At 42.5% G+C, this 20,105-nt stretch overlaps 1 protein-coding gene across 1 annotated transcript in view; it reads left to right on the top strand.

Moving 5' to 3' along the window:
• LOC124556567 (dual specificity protein phosphatase MPK-4) overlaps window positions 1–20,105 on the top strand; it is a 134,817-nt gene that overhangs the window by 17,788 nt on the left and 96,924 nt on the right. The window contains exon 3 of the mRNA XM_047130522.1: window positions 5,810–5,941. Coding sequence (XP_046986478.1) covers window positions 5,810–5,941 — 132 coding nt within the window. The remainder of the gene's footprint in view (window positions 1–5,809; window positions 5,942–20,105) is intronic.

Here is a 20,105-nt window from a genome sequence, read left to right as displayed (position 1 = left end):
CTTCATCAGTTAGTGCCCATTGTGTTAAACACAAATTTAAAATAGCCTCTACAACACTGTGGCTTTTTTATCAACAATTATTACCAAAGTTGAAAGCACAGAGGGTAGCTAAAACAAGTAGAAGAATTTACATGTTTAGTAATTGAAGCAGAGAGGCAGTAGTGTCATATCTGAAAGAGGAATTCAAAACATTTACCTTAGAGGACATGTGGCTCAAGTTTAAATGAGTATTTCAACTTACACTTCATAGCCTTGTACCTAGTAGAACAATTCATATTGGAAGGGACCCTCCATAGAGTACAGTTTCTGTAAACGAACTTATAAAGAAAGAGTAACTATTGCCTTGTAGATATAAAAGAAAGCAAAGGGCTATAGGTAAAGAGGTGCTGAATGAAACACATTTAACTGGCAAATGGGCTATGTGTGAAACTTTCAGTGATAGTCATATCAACATCATATCAAAAAATCTGTCACAAAACCCAAAGAAATTCTGGTCGTATGTAAAGGCTGTAAGTGATGTCAGAGTTACTGTCCAGACACTCGTGGATGGCATGGTAACTGATTTTTTTTTAAAAAAAAGACCAATGTGATGTCACATGGTGGCTATCACTCTGATGCAAAGAATGAGTCACACCATTCCAACAGAGATGTGCACTGCTGTATCCATATCTACGTTATACATTTAAATGTATGGCAGTGAGTACCGGTACTTAATGCTCTACTGTACCTGATGCATTTCTCTCACTACATTTGCAGAAGGAACATGTGAAGAGTGATTGCTTGTGTGCCTGCTTTATATCCTTCAATTACTGTTACTGTCTTGGCTTGTACATCAGTTAAATGTAGGTGAGTGTTGTTTAAATGAGGTGCATCTAAAATATTTAGTGAACTGACCTACAATGAAATGAAATGTCAGTGTGTGTTAATAATTCATGCATGTATGTGCAAAGAGATGTATGTCAAGGAGAACTGAAATTGATTTGGGCACACTCATTACTAGTAAAAGTTTACAAAATGAATGCTGGAAGTGTAAATGTACTTACAGCTGATTCCGACTCTTCCAGAAAGGAAACTGTCAGTGATCCACAAGTGCAAACAAGCACAACAGGTAGTGGTACAAATTTAGCTACTACCTCTTGAGATCAATATCACATCAATGGGGGATTAGCAAGGACATTGTTATTAGCTGTCATTCATCTGATATCCTGGCTCAGTGAGTTTCAAAGTCTGTGGAAGACAGGGATCTCGATGACGACCACACTAGACAGTACTGCTCTAATCTGTGAACACTGGTGCAGCACTGACTGTGCAGACATGCCCATCTTGCCGACCCATCAATGCTCACAGCTGCCCTTTAAAAGCCAGCTATGTAGCTGGTCAGTCAGTCTGTCGCGCTTTCTCTGTGCTATTGTATTGCTCTCGCTACACATTGTTGTCTTGGTTCTGAATTCACTATGTCTCATGTTTTGATCTTGGTTTATTCACTGGACTAACTCTTCTGTGCTGTCTCTATTGTTTTTCTTTCTCTAGTTGTTGTCCACCTGTTTACTTTCCGGCGACTCACTGTGACACCCTCGGTCGGTTGGCCTTTTCCACTGGTTTCGGAATCATTCCTGCAGATTTTGGCCACTATAATTCACAAATATTTGAATAAATAGATGACCCATTCCCAGTTTATGCCACTCAAATTGACTGATGAACAGAAAGCATCATGGGAAGAAAAAAATACTAGATTTCATTTATGTATATGACAGAGATCCATATTTTCTGCAAACTTCAAAACATGTGATGAGATTTGGTGGTACCGGTCAGATCAAAAGAAGGGTAAACACCCAACACAGTCATAGTATATAGCTGTCTGTATTGTATTTTGACATGCACCCAAAGGCTTGTGACATCAGTGCTTGGATTAGAAACCTTGTTGATGGTTTTCAGTTTATAATGTTGTCGAAAGTGTGTTGTGTCCACTGGAGATGACATTGCATACGATCAGGAAGTTTTGTTTGTGTCTTCTGTTCTTTGTTTTATGATGTCATCCAATAAAATTTTACAGACTAGTTTGACCATATATTCCCTCTGAAAATCAGTTCTTGAAATTTCCATGGGACAATTAATGTCATTCTTAAAGTGATTTCTATTCAATATTGTTCACCTCATCTGTTGAAATCTTCACCTCATCTGTTGAAATCTTTCAACAGTGGAACGTAAAATGTGTCCATGGATTCAGCTATTTCATGTATACATTTTATATTCCGTGTTTGCTTGCACACCATGTTCAGCAATATATTGGGCAGTTATAATTAAAATTTCCCTATTTAACATGTTATAACACACAAACTAATTACCATATGAGTACCAAATGTGATTTAACTAATGTTCAGAGTATGGGGTGCATGATTTCTATGCATCATGGCGCCTCCATCCAGCTACAACAATGGCCACCAGGTGTGTCATCATAAGTCATTGTGATTCATAGTCTCACATACCTGACCAGTTGCACTGCATGTGTTGACGTGTCAACATAAGCTTGGACAGAAGGAGCAGGTCATTATTGGTGAATCTCTAACATCAAAACAACAGTAATGCTGCAGCCTCACTTTGAGAATATAGCAGTGTGAAAGGATTATGGAAGGGCTATCTGTCTCCATTTTCTGTGCTGAGCGTGAAGTAGTAGTTCGGATCAACTGGGGAAATGGATGTCGCTCTGGGAAGAGGCTAACAACCAGTTGCACCACAGGTGATTGATGGAATTGCTGTTCCTATGGCAGACAATGTTATACACAATTCCCGATTGTCAGACAGTGCAAGTGCACATGCCATGTCACAACAGTTGAACGTCCCGTGGTCCACTGTACAGAAAGTGCTTCAAACCATTCTCAAATGGTATATATACAAGATCTATATCATACAATAGTTTGCACCACAAGACACATGATGACGTGTTGACTTCGCCCTCCACTTTCTCGCAAGGATTGAAGTTGATGAGGGTTGGCGCTGGACCATCCTATGGGAAAGATGTAGCTCATTTTTCTCTGACGGGTGAGATGAACACACAGAATTGCTGAGTGTGGGGATCTTCACATCCAGTCACTGTGCATGAAGCTCCTCTTTGTGGTGAACGTGTCACTGTATGGGCACCCGAGGACCAAAGACGTACAGTGTGACTGGCCAGCGCTACTGTGATATGTTTCGCCAGCATGTCATACCTACTCAACCAGAGAGAGTCACATTGAACTCAACAATTTTCATGCAAGATGGTGCCCACCACACATTTCTTGTGAAGTTCACCTGCTTATCCAACATACATTTGGAAATGATCAAATTATCAGCTGATCATTTCCAAATGCTTGGCTGGCATGATCACCTGATCCCACTCCCTGTGATTTCTGGTAGTTGGGCTACCGGAAGGACAGGGTTTATCAGGGGAACATTCACACGTGCTGATCTGAAGTGCAGCAAATCAAGAGAGGTAGCCAGCATACCTACGGATATGCTTCCTTCTGCTATGCAAAATGCAATCCAGTGCTTTCAGAATCTTCTGGACACTGATGCGCACCATATTGAGCCCCTTTTGTAGCAGTAATGGCCCTGGTGTGTAATGGTATGATGTATTGTAGCAGCACATTAAAAGTATTTCAATTGAATTGATTCTGCAGTATTTCTCTTCCGTTTGTCCTTGTCATTAATGTTACTAAGTTTGGTACTTGTGTGGTAATTAGTTTCCATGTTGTAACATGTAAAATGGGGAAAGTTTAATTATAACCACCCGGTATTTGCTTCAAAACTTAAGATTCCAGAATTTTAGGTAATATTTATTTATTTAATCATGCAGGGATTGTCTCTCAGTTATGTGATTTGTCATCATAATACAATGAAAAGAAATAACTCTGATGTACTTACACACAGATGTTTTGAGAGGGTAGAACAGATGGTTGACAGTGGTTCAAGGAATCATTCCAGCATTTTATTGAATGATTTAGTAAAATTTAACGGAGATAGTCGGATAGAGCAAACTCCATCCTCCCGAATATGTGTTTAACAGCTACATTGCTGCATTTGGTTGGCCCCTATTGTGCTTTTAATCATACACAATTTGCAACAGATAACTTCTATACAAATTATAAATTAAAGTCCATTACCGCATTTTTCTGTCAGTGTGAAGACTAATGTCAGGAAGTGCTGTAGGGATTTTGATACAATTTTACTAACAGGTAGACTAGTCCACAAGGAATTCCAGCTGGAGATACTTAGTGCCCCCTGTGTGGAGCCAGGCTGAGTTTCTAGTATAATGTAGCAGATACTTCAGTTTCAGCATTTTGTTGACAGGGAACCAGCAACTTTATTAAATTCCTTAAAGTGTTTATTAACGGTTCTGTCAACAGTCACAGTATTTATATTAGGCAACTAGTTTCAAACCTTACATGTTCATTTTCATGCCTGTCCTATGGAAGCTGCACTGACTGTGCCAGATCGTAATAATAAAAATCGGACTGGCAACACATGCTTTATAAATGTTTGCAGAATGCCACTTTGCTGTTTATTATTAAGATCAGCACTGTCTGTGCAGCCCAGTCAGAACAGGCTTGAAGAAGAACCTGTAAAGTTTGAAACTAGTTGCCTAATATAAATACTATGACTGTTGACAGAATCATTAATAAACACTTTAAGGTATTGTAGTAGAGTCAGTGAAAGAATATCCCTGGTAGTTGCGATAGTCTTGGTGCATCTACTTTGCACATCTATGTCAACCAGTCACTTAATGCAATTTTGTGTGTGTGTCTATGGCAATGTCTCAGTGTAGTCACAACTGAATGGATGACTTGTTTTCATCTGTAGCCATTTGAACTTCACAGTTTAAAGGTAGCAACAACATTGACAGCTGTCAAGGATTCTCTCTTGCTGACTGTGCTATAGCCCCTTTTTTAATCATAATATACCATAGATTTAGCTTCATGTTTTGTGGATCATTTGTATGATTAATCATAAAAAAAAATAAAAAAAATAAAAATAAAAAAAAACTATCAGATGGTTGGAAGAAAACACTGGTCACACCTGTCTACAAGAATAGTACCAGAAATGGTCCACAGAAGTACCATCCAATAACTCTGGAGTGAATCTATTGTAGAATTTGAAAACATATAATGAGCTCAAACATAAGGAAGTAACACTCCCATAGTGACTGCAAAAACAGGATTAGATCTATTGCACCATGCACAGAGGCAGCAGCCATTCTTCCTATTCGCAGTATGCTAATGGACCAAGAGGAAACCTTAATGTATGGTACAGTGGGAAGTATCCTTTGCCATAAAATTTACAGTGATCTGCGGAATATAGTTGTAGATGTAGATATTCCAAACAGATCTTGACTAGGATTTTGCAAACAATCTTTTCTCGTGAATAGGCTGCAGTGTCCTCAAGTACTGAAGAGTCAGTGACATGCAACTAAATTTTCAATCATTCCATATCGTGTTTCTGCTCATATACATATTTGCACCCTGTGAGCACATTTGTGAGCCATTAATACTGTTGTGAATTGCTACTGCATTTTTAGTTGAGTGAAGTGTACAAGTCTGCATTTTTGTACGTTTGATGTTAGTAACCATTGCTTGCATAAGATCAAATTCTGCTCTACATAATTTGGAATGTTTATGCTGTTTTTTTTTCTAATAATACTTTTGGGTCTTTACTAGATAAGTATAATAAGTAAGTAAGAACTATCATTCAGATATTTTAAAATGATATTTTACATGCCTTTATATATGAATTACTGAAAGTACTATTTATACCATGTGATGATCTCCTCCCTCAGGAAACCTTACAGCAGCAACTGATTTAGAAGCTCTGGAAAAATATAAAATAAATCACATACTGACTGTTGATTCTTGTCCTCTTCCCAAGAGCATTGTCATGGGTCCAGGAATCAAAACAAAATTTATTCAAGGTAAGAATGGCAACTCGGAATTGTTTTGTATTCTTTCACATACTTTGTAATAACTAACATTAAATATCATTACCTATATGAGGGATGAAGTAGTGAAGGCAGCAGAGGATCAAGTAGGTAAAAAGATGAGGGCTAGTAGAAATCCTTGGGTAACAGAAGAAATATTGAATTTAATTGATGAAAGGAGAAAATATAAAAATGCAGTAAATGAGACAGGCGAAAAGGAATACAAACGTCTCAAAAATGAGATTGACAGGAAGTGCAAAATGGCTAAGCAGGGATGGCTAGAGGACAAATGTAAGGATGTTGAGGCTTATCTCACTAGGGGTAAGATAGATACTGCCTACAGGAAATTTAAAGAGACCTTGGAAGAAAAGAGAAACACTTCTATGAATATCAAGAGCTGAGATGGAAACCCAGTCCTAACCAAAGAAGGGAAAGCAGAAAGGTGGAAGGAGTATATAGAGGGTCTATACAAGGGCGATGTACTTGAGGACAATATTATAGAAATGGAAGAGAATGTAGATGAAGATGAAATGGGAAATATGATACTGCATGAAGAGTTTGACAGAGCACTGAAAGACCTGAGCCGATACAAGGCCCCGGGAGTAGACAACATTCCATTAGAACTACTGACGGCCTTGGGAGAGCCAGTCCTGACAAAACTCTACCATATGGTGAGCAAGATGTATGAGGCAGGTGAAGTACCCTCAGACTTCAAGAAGAATATAATAATTCCAATCCCAAAGAAAGCAGGTGTTGACAGATGTGAAAATTACCAAACTATCAGTTCAATAAGTCATGCCTGCAAAATAGTAACGCAAATTCTTTACAGATGAATGGAAAAACTGGTAGAAGCCGACCTCAGGGAAGATCAGTTTGGAGTCCGTAGAAATGTTGGAACACGTGAGGCAATACTGACCCTACGACTTATCTTAGAAGAAAGATTAAGGAAAGGAAAACCTACATTTATAGCATTTGTAGACTTAGAGAAAGCTTTTGACAATGTTGATTGGAATACTCTCTTTCGAATTTTGAAGGTGGCAGGGGTAAAATACAGGGAGCAAAAGGCTATTTACAATTTGTACAGAAACCAGATGGCAGTTATAAGAGTAGAGGGGCATGAAAGGGAAGCAGTGGTTGGGAAGGGAGTGAGACAGGGTTGTAGCCTCTCCCCAATGTTATTCAATCTGTATATTGAGCAAGCAGTAAAGGGAACAAAAGAAAAATTCGGAGTAGGTATTAAAATCCATGGAGAAGAAATTAAAACTTTGAGGTTCACCAATGACATTGTAATTCTGTCAGAGACAGCAAAGGACATGGAAGAGCAGTTGAACGGAATGGACAGTGTCTTGAAAGGAGGATATAAGATGAACATCAACAAAAGCAAAACGAGGATAATGGAAAGTAGTCGAATTAACTCGGGTGATGCTCAGGCAATTACATTAGGAAATGAGACACTTGAAGTAGTAAATGATTTCTGCTATTTGGGGAGCAAAATAACTGATGATGGTGGTGGTAGAGAGGATATAAAATGTAGACTGGCAATGGCAAGGAAAGCGTTTCTGAAGAAGAGAAATTTGTTAACATCAAATATAGATTTGAGTGTCAGGAAGTCATTTCTGAAAGTATTTGTATGGAGTGTAGCCATGTATGGAAGTGAAACATGGACGATAAATAGTTTGGACAGGAAGAGAGTAGAAGCTTTCGAAATGTGGTGCTACAGAAAAATGCTGAAGATTAGATGGGTAGATCACATAACTAATGAGGAGGTATTGAATAGAATTGGGGAGAAGAGGAGTTTGTGGCACAACTTGACGAGAAGAAGGGACCGGTTGGTAGGACATTTTCTCAGGCATTAAGGGATCACAAATTTAGCATTGGAAGGCAGCGTGGTGGGTAAAAATCATAGAGGGAGACCAAGAGATGAATACACTAAGCAGATTCAGAAGGATGTAGGTTGCAGTAGGTACTGGGAGATGAAGAAACTTGCACAGGATAGGGTAGCATTGAGAGTTGCACCAAACCAGTCTCAGGACTGAAGACCACAACCACAACAACCTATATGCATCAGTCTCGATATAATTATGATTTGAAAAAAGCAGGTCACATCTCACTGGAAACCAAAGTGCACATAATAAGAAAGTGACTGTGGAAAAAAAAACACATTTCAGCTTGTACATACAGTGATACCTCATTTCAAGTGGTGGCCAGGGTGGGAGAAATTTGCGCATCTTTTCTTGTACATATCCAGTGTACCAGAAGGAAGCTTGAGACGTTGTATGGGTCTTTAAAGTTTTATGGTGATTATTGATTTCGTCTCACTATTGTAGGGTGAGTTAGTAACATGTTTTTGCAAAATTTAGTATGTTGTATAAAGTGGCTGTTTACCAAAGGAAGAAAATGGAGTTTCAGAATTACCTCTAGAATAAATATTTGTTCTACACAAGATAAAGAACTGCAGCCTTTTTGTGAATGTATCTCGCTAACTAGCAGCTCGTTACTTTTTCTTCTCCAAATTCCTGTCATAAAACATGTAATTCTTCAGATGCAAGTTTTAGCATTTCTTGAACTAGAGGGAGGGTTTCTTAAAGAACTTTTTTCCCCACTCATTTTGATGTTTATGAAATCACTGTTGAACTTGAATCAGTAAGTCCCAGGCACTTAAAAAATATAATTAATAGGAATGATATTCCAGTGTTATTATTATTATTATTATTATTATTATTATTATTATTATTATTAGGTCTACAAAATTTTACCACTTGTAGACCACTTAGATCGTAAAACTATGGTGCAGTCTTTATCTTCCCAGAAGTTCATGTGATGGCTAATGGCGTACCTCTGTTCATTTGATATAACTCTCCTAGGTTTTTTTTTGTTTTTTTTCTGGGTGGATGGGTGATTTTGCAGTGTTGATCAGTAGCCTGAAATTTTTCCAGTCCTGTGTGGTGTCTTTTGTGATTGTAAGTCTTCTGAAGTGCCTTCTTGTCTATTCCAGCCATCTCTCTCTAAGTTTTTTTTATTTTGAAATGAAACTGAAAATGTTCTTCATTAGCCTATTGTCATTCACCCTATGAATATGGCTGTAAAACTTTAATCGCCTCTTCCATAATGTGTCTGGAATTGTTTCTGTATGTTTGTTGAAATATTCATTTCTCTTATTAATCCCATTATTTTTGTTCTTTTGTGGCCCTAAAATTTTTCTCTGTATTGGCCTTTCTTTCTCTTCCAGTCATTCTTATTCACCCGTCTTTTTCGGTGTAAGACATTCAGATCTGTGTAGTGCTTCCCGTTACTGTTGTTTGAAATGACACTGATCTTTTATTATTCAGTTTTGGGTGAAATTGTACGCAAATTCCATTTGTTTTTTCATCTTTCTTTACATGTGGTGTTGCCTGATCCATTTGATTGCATCCGTTCTCTCAAATATTTAAACTTATCAACTCTTCCAATATCTCCATGTTGATTTGTATGTATTTTCTCTCTGTGTGTGCATGTGCTCACGTATTGTGTTTCCTCATACGATATTTGTTGTCTGGGTTTAGGGTGCAATTGTATGACGTTTTTATGTGATTGTCTTTACAACTAATTTTTCCTTAAAAATAAGTGCATTAGCATCAGCAAGTGAGACACTTCACTTCGAATATTCCTCTTCCTTGTCCCAGATGGTTTCCTTCAATGTTTTTCTCTTGTAGTTGTTTATCCTTCCCGCACACCAAATTGAAGAGAATTGGTGAGAGCTTATCACCCTGCTAAACTCCTGAGTTAATTCTGAAGGATTCAGGAACTTCTTGCAGAAATTTTTCGAAGTCATGTCTGTAAGTGTCTGTTCAATTAATTGTCTGGTAGCTTTGTTGATATCTGCTTCTTCTAGTGTTAGAAATACTGTCTGTCTGTCTACAGAATTGTAGGATTTCTGAAAGAGTTAAGATATAGGTGGCTGGAAGTAAAGACATGACTCGGCAATGGCTGCTATCTGTCATGTCTCCCTTCTTATATGGTAGATGGGTTATGGCTTGTTTCCAATCATCTGATATTCTTCCTTTCTCCCAGAAATCTGTAATAACCTCATGAATGATTTCAGCTGGTTGCTTCCCTCTCAGTTTCCACATTTCAGCTTATACCCTGTCTTTCCATATTTTTCAACTGGCCAATGTATTTTTCAGCTTGATGCAGTGATGATTGTTCTGAAGGGGGGTTTTCATCGCTGTTAGAAGGTTCCTGAAGTATTTTGCTAATAACTCGCATCTGTCTTCATATTTGGTAATCAGTCTGCCTGCCGAATCTTTGAAGTGAAATCTCACTGGCTTTTACTGTGTTGTTTATTTTTTGAAAACTTTATAGAAGTAACTATTGTTGTTCTATCTGAAATTTGTATTCATTACTTTTAATTGTATTTGTAGCATTTGTGTTTCTCTGTTCTAATTTTTTTTAAGTGTCTGTTTCCTGATCTCAGGGATTGTGTTCGTCTTTTCTATTTGCAGCAGGTCCATTTTTTCCATGCAGTGTATATCTTCTATCACATAGTCACATATCTTGTTCCACCATCTTTGTTTTCTTCTTTTTCGTGGTTGTTGTAGTTCTTTCACTGGTTCTATTATGGCTGCTCTGATCTCAGTCCAGTGTCCCGTCGTCTTTGTGTGAATCTGTTTAATGAATTTATTCCTGTTGTCTGACAAAAATTGTGTGTCAATTATGTGGACTTCTTAAATTTTAGGTGCTGATAGTTTTGGTTGAAATTTGGCTTTGATTACTGTTAAAAAGATATCAGCGTCTGTGCCTTGTCCCATTCTGACAAATATGTTCATGATTTCTCAATGATTTTGTTTGGTTATTTCTACGTGATCCAGTTGATATGCGCCTAAATGTTATTAAGGTCTTTCTTCTCTGTGGTAATTTTCTGAAAAAGCTTGACGTTACTTTTAGGTCGAATTGTCTGCAGAATTTGAAACCTTTCTCTGATCTTGTTGGTGTGCTTTTGTGGGGAAAAATTTCCTATTGCAAAAGTATTGAGGCTTTCATGGCCACTTTTTGACATTCTGATGAATTACAAACATACCGCGATCAAAGTGTGTCTCAGGACCCACTCGCAATGTTGGGAATATATCATGTACCCTTTACACGTGGAAAAGTCTGTGTGGGAATGACTGGGTGATCCATTTTGTGGGTCACTGAACATAAATGGCATTGTAGGGTGGAGCAGGTGGAGAAATTGGCCATGACAGAGCACATGCTGCGTGAGACCAACCACACAATAAAATCCGTCGACACAGGAGTCATTGTTATGGAGAAGAGCTACCATGGTTGCTTGTTCATGGAAGCCACAGAGATCCACAAACATGACAACTGCTTTGTAAGAAAGATGAAAGCCTCGAGCTAAAAGGATCTGGGATTCCTGTGCTACAGCGAACTACTGTAACAGGTAGCAAGAGGAGAAGCGCTGTGGAAATGACCAGGAAAAAGCCTTCAGACATTGACATGACAGGTTCGTATAATTTCTGGCTATGGGCTAGACTCCAGTCTAGTCATGGCAACCAGCAATTGAGGGTGAAGCTCTGGCAATGCCAGCCACTCACGCTTTCGAAAAATCAGAAAGAATAGGCCCGAGGTATTCCTGCCTGTCATAAGAGGTGACTAAAAGGAGTTTCACACGTTTCAGCCTTTATGTGATGGTCCCCTGTAGGGTTTGACCTTCATTTTTCAAAATTTTCCTGAAGAGTGAGCCAATTGGGGAAAGGCACCTTACATGGTGCATTGTGTCCATCAGGCATTGAGATCTTCAGCCCACTTTCTCGTTGTTACTCCCATTCTCCATCTCTTGGGTGAGGACACCTTCCTGGATGCATTTTCCACCTTGCTCTATGCAGTGTCGCTTTCTGCGCCGACAATGACCATGGACATATTTGCACCTGATATCCAGCACAGTAGCCAGTCCGTTTTGGTGGGGCCACCATATATTCTGTTGGTTGTAGCCCCCTGACTACACAGGGATCGCTCTGCTGATGCCTGCGCCGTTAGCTCCCCACGTATGCCAAGGGGTAGATGCCCATCCCCCTGGGGCATCGGGACTCCCGGCAATGGCCATCCTGCCAGGTGGCCTTTGCTGCAGCTGGGTGGCACCTCTGGGGCAGCCCCTGGTCAGAGTGGGTGGCATCAGGACTGATGACATGTGATGAAGCGTAGTACATGATGTCTTGCTGGTGGTGAAGCACCAGCAGTCTCTAAACGTTCACAAGCTCATTTCAATACACAGAAGTACGACCCCAAATCGTTTCCCTCCCTGGTCACACCATGGCAGCGGCTCTTCTTTGCCCTGTTACCTTGTATGTTCGAGAGCTGATGGGGAATATTCCATTACGATGAAGCCTCAGTTTTTTGTTGAGCATTTAGAGGACAAGTTTGGGGAGGTGGAGGGCTTGTCCAAAATGAGATTTGGGTCAGTCTTGATCGAAACAGCATCCTCTGCCCAGTCACGGGCATTACTTGCTTGTGACAAGCTGGGGGATGTTTCTGTAACCATCACGCCCCATAAGAGGTTAAATATGGTCCAGGGTATCATATTTCACAGGGACCTTCTGTAGTGACTTGGCAAGACAGCCAAGCCACTCGGAGGTAGCCGAAAGGCACGCGTTTAAGCTCACGCAGACTGGCGTGAGGTCTGGAACAGGACAATGTCTTGAGAATTGCAAATAAAGTACGAAGTTGATGTAATACTTAACTTTAATCCATAATTGGAGAACATCACTTTTGTTGATACATCAATAACAATCTCAATATAAACTGGTAATGGCGCCTTGCTGGGTCGTAGCAAATGACGTAGCTGAAGGCTATGCTAACTATCGTCTCGGCAAATGAGAGCGTATTTGTCAGTGTAGCATCGCTAGCAAAGTCAGCTGTACAACTGGGGCGAGTGCTAGGACGTCTCTCTAGACCTGCCGTATGGCGGCGCTCGGTCTGCAATCACTGACAGTGGCGACACGCAGGTCCGACATCTACTAATGGACCACGGCCGATTTAAAGGCTACCACCTAGCAAGTGTGGTGTCTGGCGGTGACACCACACCTTCTTTTGCAGTCTGACGATGAGCTGCGCACCAATTTAAAGTGGCGTGGTGTACATTTCATCCTGCGTGTCCACCGGAGTCTGAGGGATAATCAGGTTGCCACCAGTGCCTTCATCTTGGCCTTCAAGGGTGATAAATTGCCCAAGAAGGTCAAGGTGATGGTCTACCACTGTGATGTAAAGCCCTTTACCCCTCCCCCGATGCGGTGCGTTAAGTGCTGGAAGTTCAGCCATATGTCTTCCCGCTGTACTTCAAGCATCACATGTCGAGATTGCGGACGTTCATCACATCCCAGTACGCCACGTGCACCACCTCACATCTGTGTCAACTGCGGAGAGCCTCATTTGCCTTGCTCTCCAGACTGCAAGATTCTCCAGAAAGAAAGGAAAATCACAGAGTACAAGACCCTGGACTGACTGACCTACACTGAGGCTAAGAGAAAATTTGAACGCCTGCATCCTGTACATATGACATCGTCCTAACACCGCCACTACAACAGTTCTGGCACCATCAGCTCCACCAACCCCAGTCACCTCTCAGAACCGGAAGACTACACCTGCCCCATTGATGGTGGGGGGGCGGGAGGCATTTCCCTCCCAGTTGCTCCTGCACCACCTACTTCGGGAGCAACCCCCCCTCAACCATCGGGGACATCCATCCCCACTTCTGATCCAGAGAAGTATAAGGCTTCTTTGGCTTCTCTTGCTAGGAAAGGGTCCTTTGGGTCACTCCCTCCCCAGGTTTCTGCTAATGGGAAAGATCACACCCGCCAGTGGATGAAGAGCCCAAAAGCATCTGGTTGTAGGGCTTCACGCTCATCCTCAGTCCCGGAGACTGAGCCAGTGAAGTCCTCCCAGCCAGGGAAATACAAGGAGCAGCGAGAGAAATCCAAAAAGAAAACCCCTAAGACCAAGAAAATTGTGGTGGCACCCACAGGCACTGCGTCTGAGGATTGGGTGGATATATTGGCGTCTGCTGAGGAAGTGGATGTCACTAGACCCTCAGACGCAATGGTTATAGACTGCTCAGGCAGTATGTTGGTGGCAGCAGGTGACTCTGAGGTGTATACTATCTCATTGAATGTTCCATGCCTTCCCAGTCTCATGATGATGTCATCCTCCAGTGGAACTGCAACGCCTTTTTCCACCACCTGGCTGAGCTACAGCAGCTGTTAAGCTTTACACCTGCTGTCTGCACTGCCCTCCAGGAAACATGGTTCCCGGCAATGCAGACCCCTGCACTCCATGGCTATAAGGGATATTACAGGAACCGTAGCGACTATAATTGAGTGTCAGGTGGAGTTTGCATTTATGTCCTAAACTCAGTCTGTAGTGAACGTGTGCCCCTTCAAATCCCTCTTGAAGCTGTGGCTGTCAGAATAAGGACGATGCAGGAAATAACTGTCTGCAATGTATATCTTCCTCCAGATGGTGCAGTACCCCTGAATGTATTGGCTGCACTGATTGATCAACTCCCTGAACATTTCCTACTTTTGGGAGATTATAACTCCCATAACCCCTTGTGGGGTGGCACTGTGCTTACTGGCTGAGGCAGATATGTTGAAACTTCACTGTCTCAGTTCGACCTCTGCCTCTTAAATACTGGGGCTGCCATACGTTTCACTGTGGCTCATGGTAGTTACTCGGTCATTGATTTATCAATTTGCAGCCCAGGACATCTCCCACCTATCTGCTGGAGAGCACATGACGACCTGTGTGGCAGTGGCCACTTTCCCAGCTTCCTGTCACTGCCCCAGCAGCAGGCCCACGGACGCCTGCCCAGATGGGCTTTAAACAAGGCGGGCTGGAAACTTTCACCTCTACTGTCACCGTTGAATCTCCCCCACACGGTAACATCGATGTGATGGTTGAGTAGGTGACTACAACAATTGTTTCTGCGGCAGAAAGCACAGTCCCTCGCTCTTTAGGGTGCCCGAGGCGTAAGGCAGTCCCTTGGTGCTCGTCGGAAGTTGCTGAAGCAATTAAGGAGCTTCGATGAGCTCTACAGTGGCATAAGCGTCACCCTTCCCTGGAGCACCTCACAGTCTTTAAACGGCTCCGTGCCCGCGTTCACCAACTTATCAGACGAGAGAAGTAGGAGTGGTGGGAGAGATACGTCTCCACCATTGGGTGCAATACGTCACCTTCCCAAGTCTGGGCAAAGATCAAACGTCTTTTCGGGTACCAGACGCCAACAGGTGTTCACGGTGTTACCATAAATGGCATGTTATCTACCAATGAAAATGCAATTGCCGAGCACTGTGCTGAGCGCTTTGCTCGAGCCTCTGCATCAGAGAATTACCCCCCAACCCTTCGCACTCTCAAACGGCGGCTGGAAGGGAACATCCTTTCATTCACTACACCCACAGTGAATCTTATAACCCCCCATTTACAGAGTGGGAGCTCCTCAGTGCCCTTGCGCATTACCCCGACACAGCTCCTGGGCCTCATCGGATCCACAGCCAGATGATTAATTGTCTCTCATCTGACTACAAGCGACATCTCGTCATCTTCAACCGGATCTGGTGCGATGGTGTCTTATCATCGCAATGGCGGGAGAGTACCATCATTCCGGTGCTCAAACCTGGTAAAAACCTGCTTGATGTGGATAGCTATTGGCCCATCAGCGCCACCAACATTCTTTGTAAGCTGCTGGAATGTATGATATGTTGAAACTTCCTGGCAGATTAAAACTGTGTGCCCGTCCGAGACTCGAACTCGGGACCTTTGCCTTTCGCGGGCAAGTGCTCTACCATCTGAGCTACCGAAGCACGACTCATGCCCGGTCCTCACAGCTTTACTTCTGCCAGTATCTTGTCTCCTACCTTCCAAACTTTACAGAAGCTCTCCTGCGAAACTTGCAGAACTAGCACTTCTGAAAGAAAGGATACTGCGGAGGCATGGCTTAGCCACATCCTGGGGGATGTTTCCAGAATGAGATATTCGCTCTGCAGCGGAGTGTGCGCTGATATGAAACTTCCTGGCAGATTAAAACTGTTCTGCAAGTTTCGCAGGAGAGCTTCTGTAAAGTTTGGAAGGTAGGAGACGAGATACTGGCAGAAGTAAAGCTGTGAGGACCGGGCGCGAGTCTTGCTTCGGTAGCTCAGATGGTAGAGCACTTGCCCACAAAAGGCAATGGTCCCGAGTTCAAGTCTCAGTCGGGCACACAGTTTTAATCTGCCAGGAAGTTTCATATCAGTGCACACTCCACTGCAGAGTGAAAATCTCATTCTGTATGATATGTTGTCGGTTGTGTTGGGTCCTGGAGTCACGTGGCCTACTGGCTCCATGTCAGGGTGGCTTCTGCCAGGGTTGCTCTACCACTGACAATCTTGTGTCCCTCGAGTCTGCCATCTGGACAGCCTTTTCCAGACGGCAACACCTAGTTGCCATCTTTTATGAACTTACGTAAAGCATACGACATGACCTAGTGACATCATATCCTTGCCATATTGTTTGAGTGGGGTCTCCAGGGCTCGCTCCTGATTTTTATCCAAAACTTCCTGTCGCTCCATACTTTCCATGTCCAAGTTGGTGCCTCCCATAGTTCCATCCATATCCAGGAGAATGGAGTCCCACAGGGCTCTGTATTGCGTGTCTCTCTATTTTTTGGTGGCCATCAACAGTCTAGCAGCAGCTGTCAGGCCCTCCGTCTCACCTTCTCTGTATGCAGACGACTTCTGTATTTTTGTACTGCTGCTCCAGTTCTGGTGTTGCTGAGCATCGCCTACAAGGAGCCATCTACATGGCGCAGTCCTGAGCTGTAGCCCACAGCTTCCAGTTTTCAGCCACAAAGTCGTGTGTCATGCACTTCTATCGGCATCGTACCATTCATTTGAACCCAGAACTTTGCTTTCATGACAATCCACTCACTGTAGTGGAGACATATCGACTCTTAGGACTGGTTTTCAATGCTCGATTGACTTGGCTTCCTCATCTTTGTCAGCTGAACTGGAAGTGCTGGCAGCTCTCAATGCCCTCCGTTGCCTGAGCAACACCAGTTGGGGTGCAGATCACTCTACGCTGCTGCGGCTCTACAGAGCCCTTGTCCAATCCTGAATTGACTATTGGAGTGTGGTTTATGGTTTGGCAGCGCCCTCACTGTTGCATTTACTCGACCCTGTGCACCACTGTGGGGTTCAACTAGTGACAGGAGCTTTTAGGGCGAGTCCGGTGACCAGCATACTGGTGGAGGCTGGGGTGCCTCCATTGCAAATCAGACATGCACAACTGCTCGCCAGTTACGTTGCACACATTCATAGTTCTCCTGCGCATCTGAATTACCGTCTCCTTTTCCCGCCTGCGGCAGTCCATCTCCAGCATCGACAGCCCAGATCGGGGCTAACGCTTGCAGTTCACGTGCGGTCCGTTCTCTCCTAACTGGAGTCCTTCCCTTTACCACCTCTACTTGTGGTCCGTTCACGTACGCCTCCATGGTGTACGCCTCAGCCGCAGCTTTGTCTGGACCTTTCACGTGGCCCTAAGTACTCCTTTAACCCTGCTGCTCTCCGCTATGACTTCCTCTCGATTTGTGACGTGTTCCGGGGCTCTGAAGTGATTTACACCGACGGCTCGATGGCTGATGGTCGCGTTGGCTTTTCCTACATTTACGGTGGCCATATTGAACAGCATTCTTTACCCGATGGTTGCAGTGTATTCACTGTAGAGCTGGTGGCCATTTCTCGTGCACTTCCATATCTCCGTTCATGCCCTGGGGAGTCTTTTATTTTGTGTACTGACTCCTTGAGCAGCCTGAAAACTATCGACCAGTACTATCCTTTGGTAGCATCTGTCCAGGAGCCCATCTATACCCAGGCACGGTCCAGTCGCTCAGTGCTGTTCATCTGGACCCCTGGTCACGTCGGAATCCCAGGAAATTAACTTGCTGACAGGCTGGCCAAACAGGCTACACGGAAACCACTTCTGTAGAAGGGCATCCCCCCAACAGACCTGCGTTCATTATTACGCCACAAGATTTTTCAGCTTTGGGAGACGGAATCGCAAAATCTCAGTACGCACAACAAACTGTGGGCCATAAAGGGTACCACGAATGTGTGGAAGTCCTCTTTGAAGGCCTCTCGCAGGGACTCCATGGTTCTCTGCTGGCTCCGCATAGGCCATGCCTGGGCGATCCACTACTACCTCCTGCACCGTGAATACCCGCCTGAGTGTCGGTGCGGCGCCCAGTTGAAGTAGCCCATATTCTTTCGCTGTATCCTTCTTTGGCTGCCCTGTGACTTCATCTTCAGTTGCTGGACTCGTTGTCATTGATTTTAGCAGGCAACACCTCATCGGCTGATTTGGTTTTATGTTTCATTAATGAGGGTGGGTTTTATCATTCGATCTGAGTTTTTGCGCATGTCCTTTGTCCCTCTGTGTCCTCCACCCTAGTGCTTTCAGGGTGGAGGTTTAAATGTGTTGCAGGGTGGCTGGCTTTTCCTTTTTATTTTTGTGGTTGGCCAGCCACTGTAATCTGCTTCCTTGTTTTACTCTCTTCTAACTGTTTCTCGCATCTCTCTATTTTCTTGTCCTTTTGTTTCTTATAGTGTTCATTGCCTTTCCTTCATTCTTGTGGTCTTTCCTTTCTTTCTGTTTTGTGTTATATGTCTCATCTGTTTTATTCTCACACTTGTGGTGTAGTTTTATTAGGAACAAGGGACCGATGACCTTGCAGTTTGGTCTCTCCCCCCCTCTTTTAAACCAACCAATATCAGAAAAATCCTCCAACAAATGTTGACCAAAGAACTTGTGACAGAAGCCAACAGGCAATATGTCAAACTTCCTATAATTTCCTTGTAATTAATTCTCTTCTCTGCCAATCTGTGGATTGAAGTCTTCTAAGAGTACTTCCCCATAGTGCTTTCATATTTTTGATACGTCTTTTTCTAGTGGTTCCCAAAATTGTTTGACTTTTTCTGAATTTTTTTAATTGTCGTAGATGGTAGGTGCATTTGCTTTTATGATGATATAGCCATAGTTTGCTGATGTAAATGAGATGAGTGATATTCACTTTGATGTGGATGTAAAATTTGTTATAGATTCTGTTATATTCCGTTTGACCATAAAAGCTGTTCCAAGCATAGTGACTTTCTATTTATTCTTTATGGTCTGTTTACCTTTGTAAGTACCGTAGCCCTCCGTTTCAAGTATGTTATCGTCTCCGTGTCTGCTTTCCTGAAGTGCTAGTGTGAGTATGTTACATCTGTTTAATACATCCATCAATTGTTTAAGTTTTGCAGTCTTTAGTAAAGTATTGATATTCAGTGTGCCTGGCAGATATTTTTTGTTAGGCCTTGTGTGGGAAGTTTTAGAGTGCTATGAGTCTTCCTTACATGATGGTCTAGGGTCTTTCATTGTATATATACATGTGAGAGATTTTTTGTTTTGCTCTTAATGCAATTTGTTTTAAATTCTACATTATAATGAAAAAAGCTGTGTACAAATAATTGCATTGTTGTTTTGACTCATAATATCAAAATAAAAATCAGTTTGAGTTAGAGGGGTCAGTAGAGAGTAACCAATTTGTTACCCTCTTGCTTACTCATTTAGTTTTTAATGCTGATATAATAGTGAAAAGGATCTGTAGAAGGAAGTGGAATGGAGCACAGTAAATTAACTGCAGGTGCTTAATGAACTGTAAACAGAGAGCTTCTCCACAGACGTGCAGAGTTCTCAACTACTGCTTGTGGAGTCCTTACTTTTTTTTTTGTAACAGTTTCCTTCATGGAAACAGCAAACCCTCACATTGATTGTGTGTTGGCGTATGCCTTCACCAGCACACCGGTTGACACAAGGAAACATTGTATGGGAGGTGCTGAACTAAGTGTGCCTATGACAAGAGAAGACCAAGACATGATCTCAGGCTACACACCGGGGCAGCATGCATATAGGCCACCACCGCTGACTGAGTTGTCTCAAACTCTCAATCTCCATACCTCAATATGTTGCACTGTGGTCTAGTATTCCACAGTGATAGTTGTCGCCCCTTGCACCTTAGCTAGCTGTGAGGAAACATCAGTCATTGTATATAGTTGTGATATGAATACGGGCAAGATTCAAGAATTAGTACATGTTGATTGATTGCTGTTAACCACAGAAC

Source organism: Schistocerca americana, chromosome X (assembly GCF_021461395.2).
Source record: "Schistocerca americana isolate TAMUIC-IGC-003095 chromosome X, iqSchAmer2.1, whole genome shotgun sequence".
In the NCBI taxonomy this organism is placed as follows: domain Eukaryota; kingdom Metazoa; phylum Arthropoda; class Insecta; order Orthoptera; family Acrididae; genus Schistocerca; species Schistocerca americana.
Note: the sequence above shows the minus strand (reverse complement) of the source record. Positions and strands in the feature narration are given on the sequence as shown.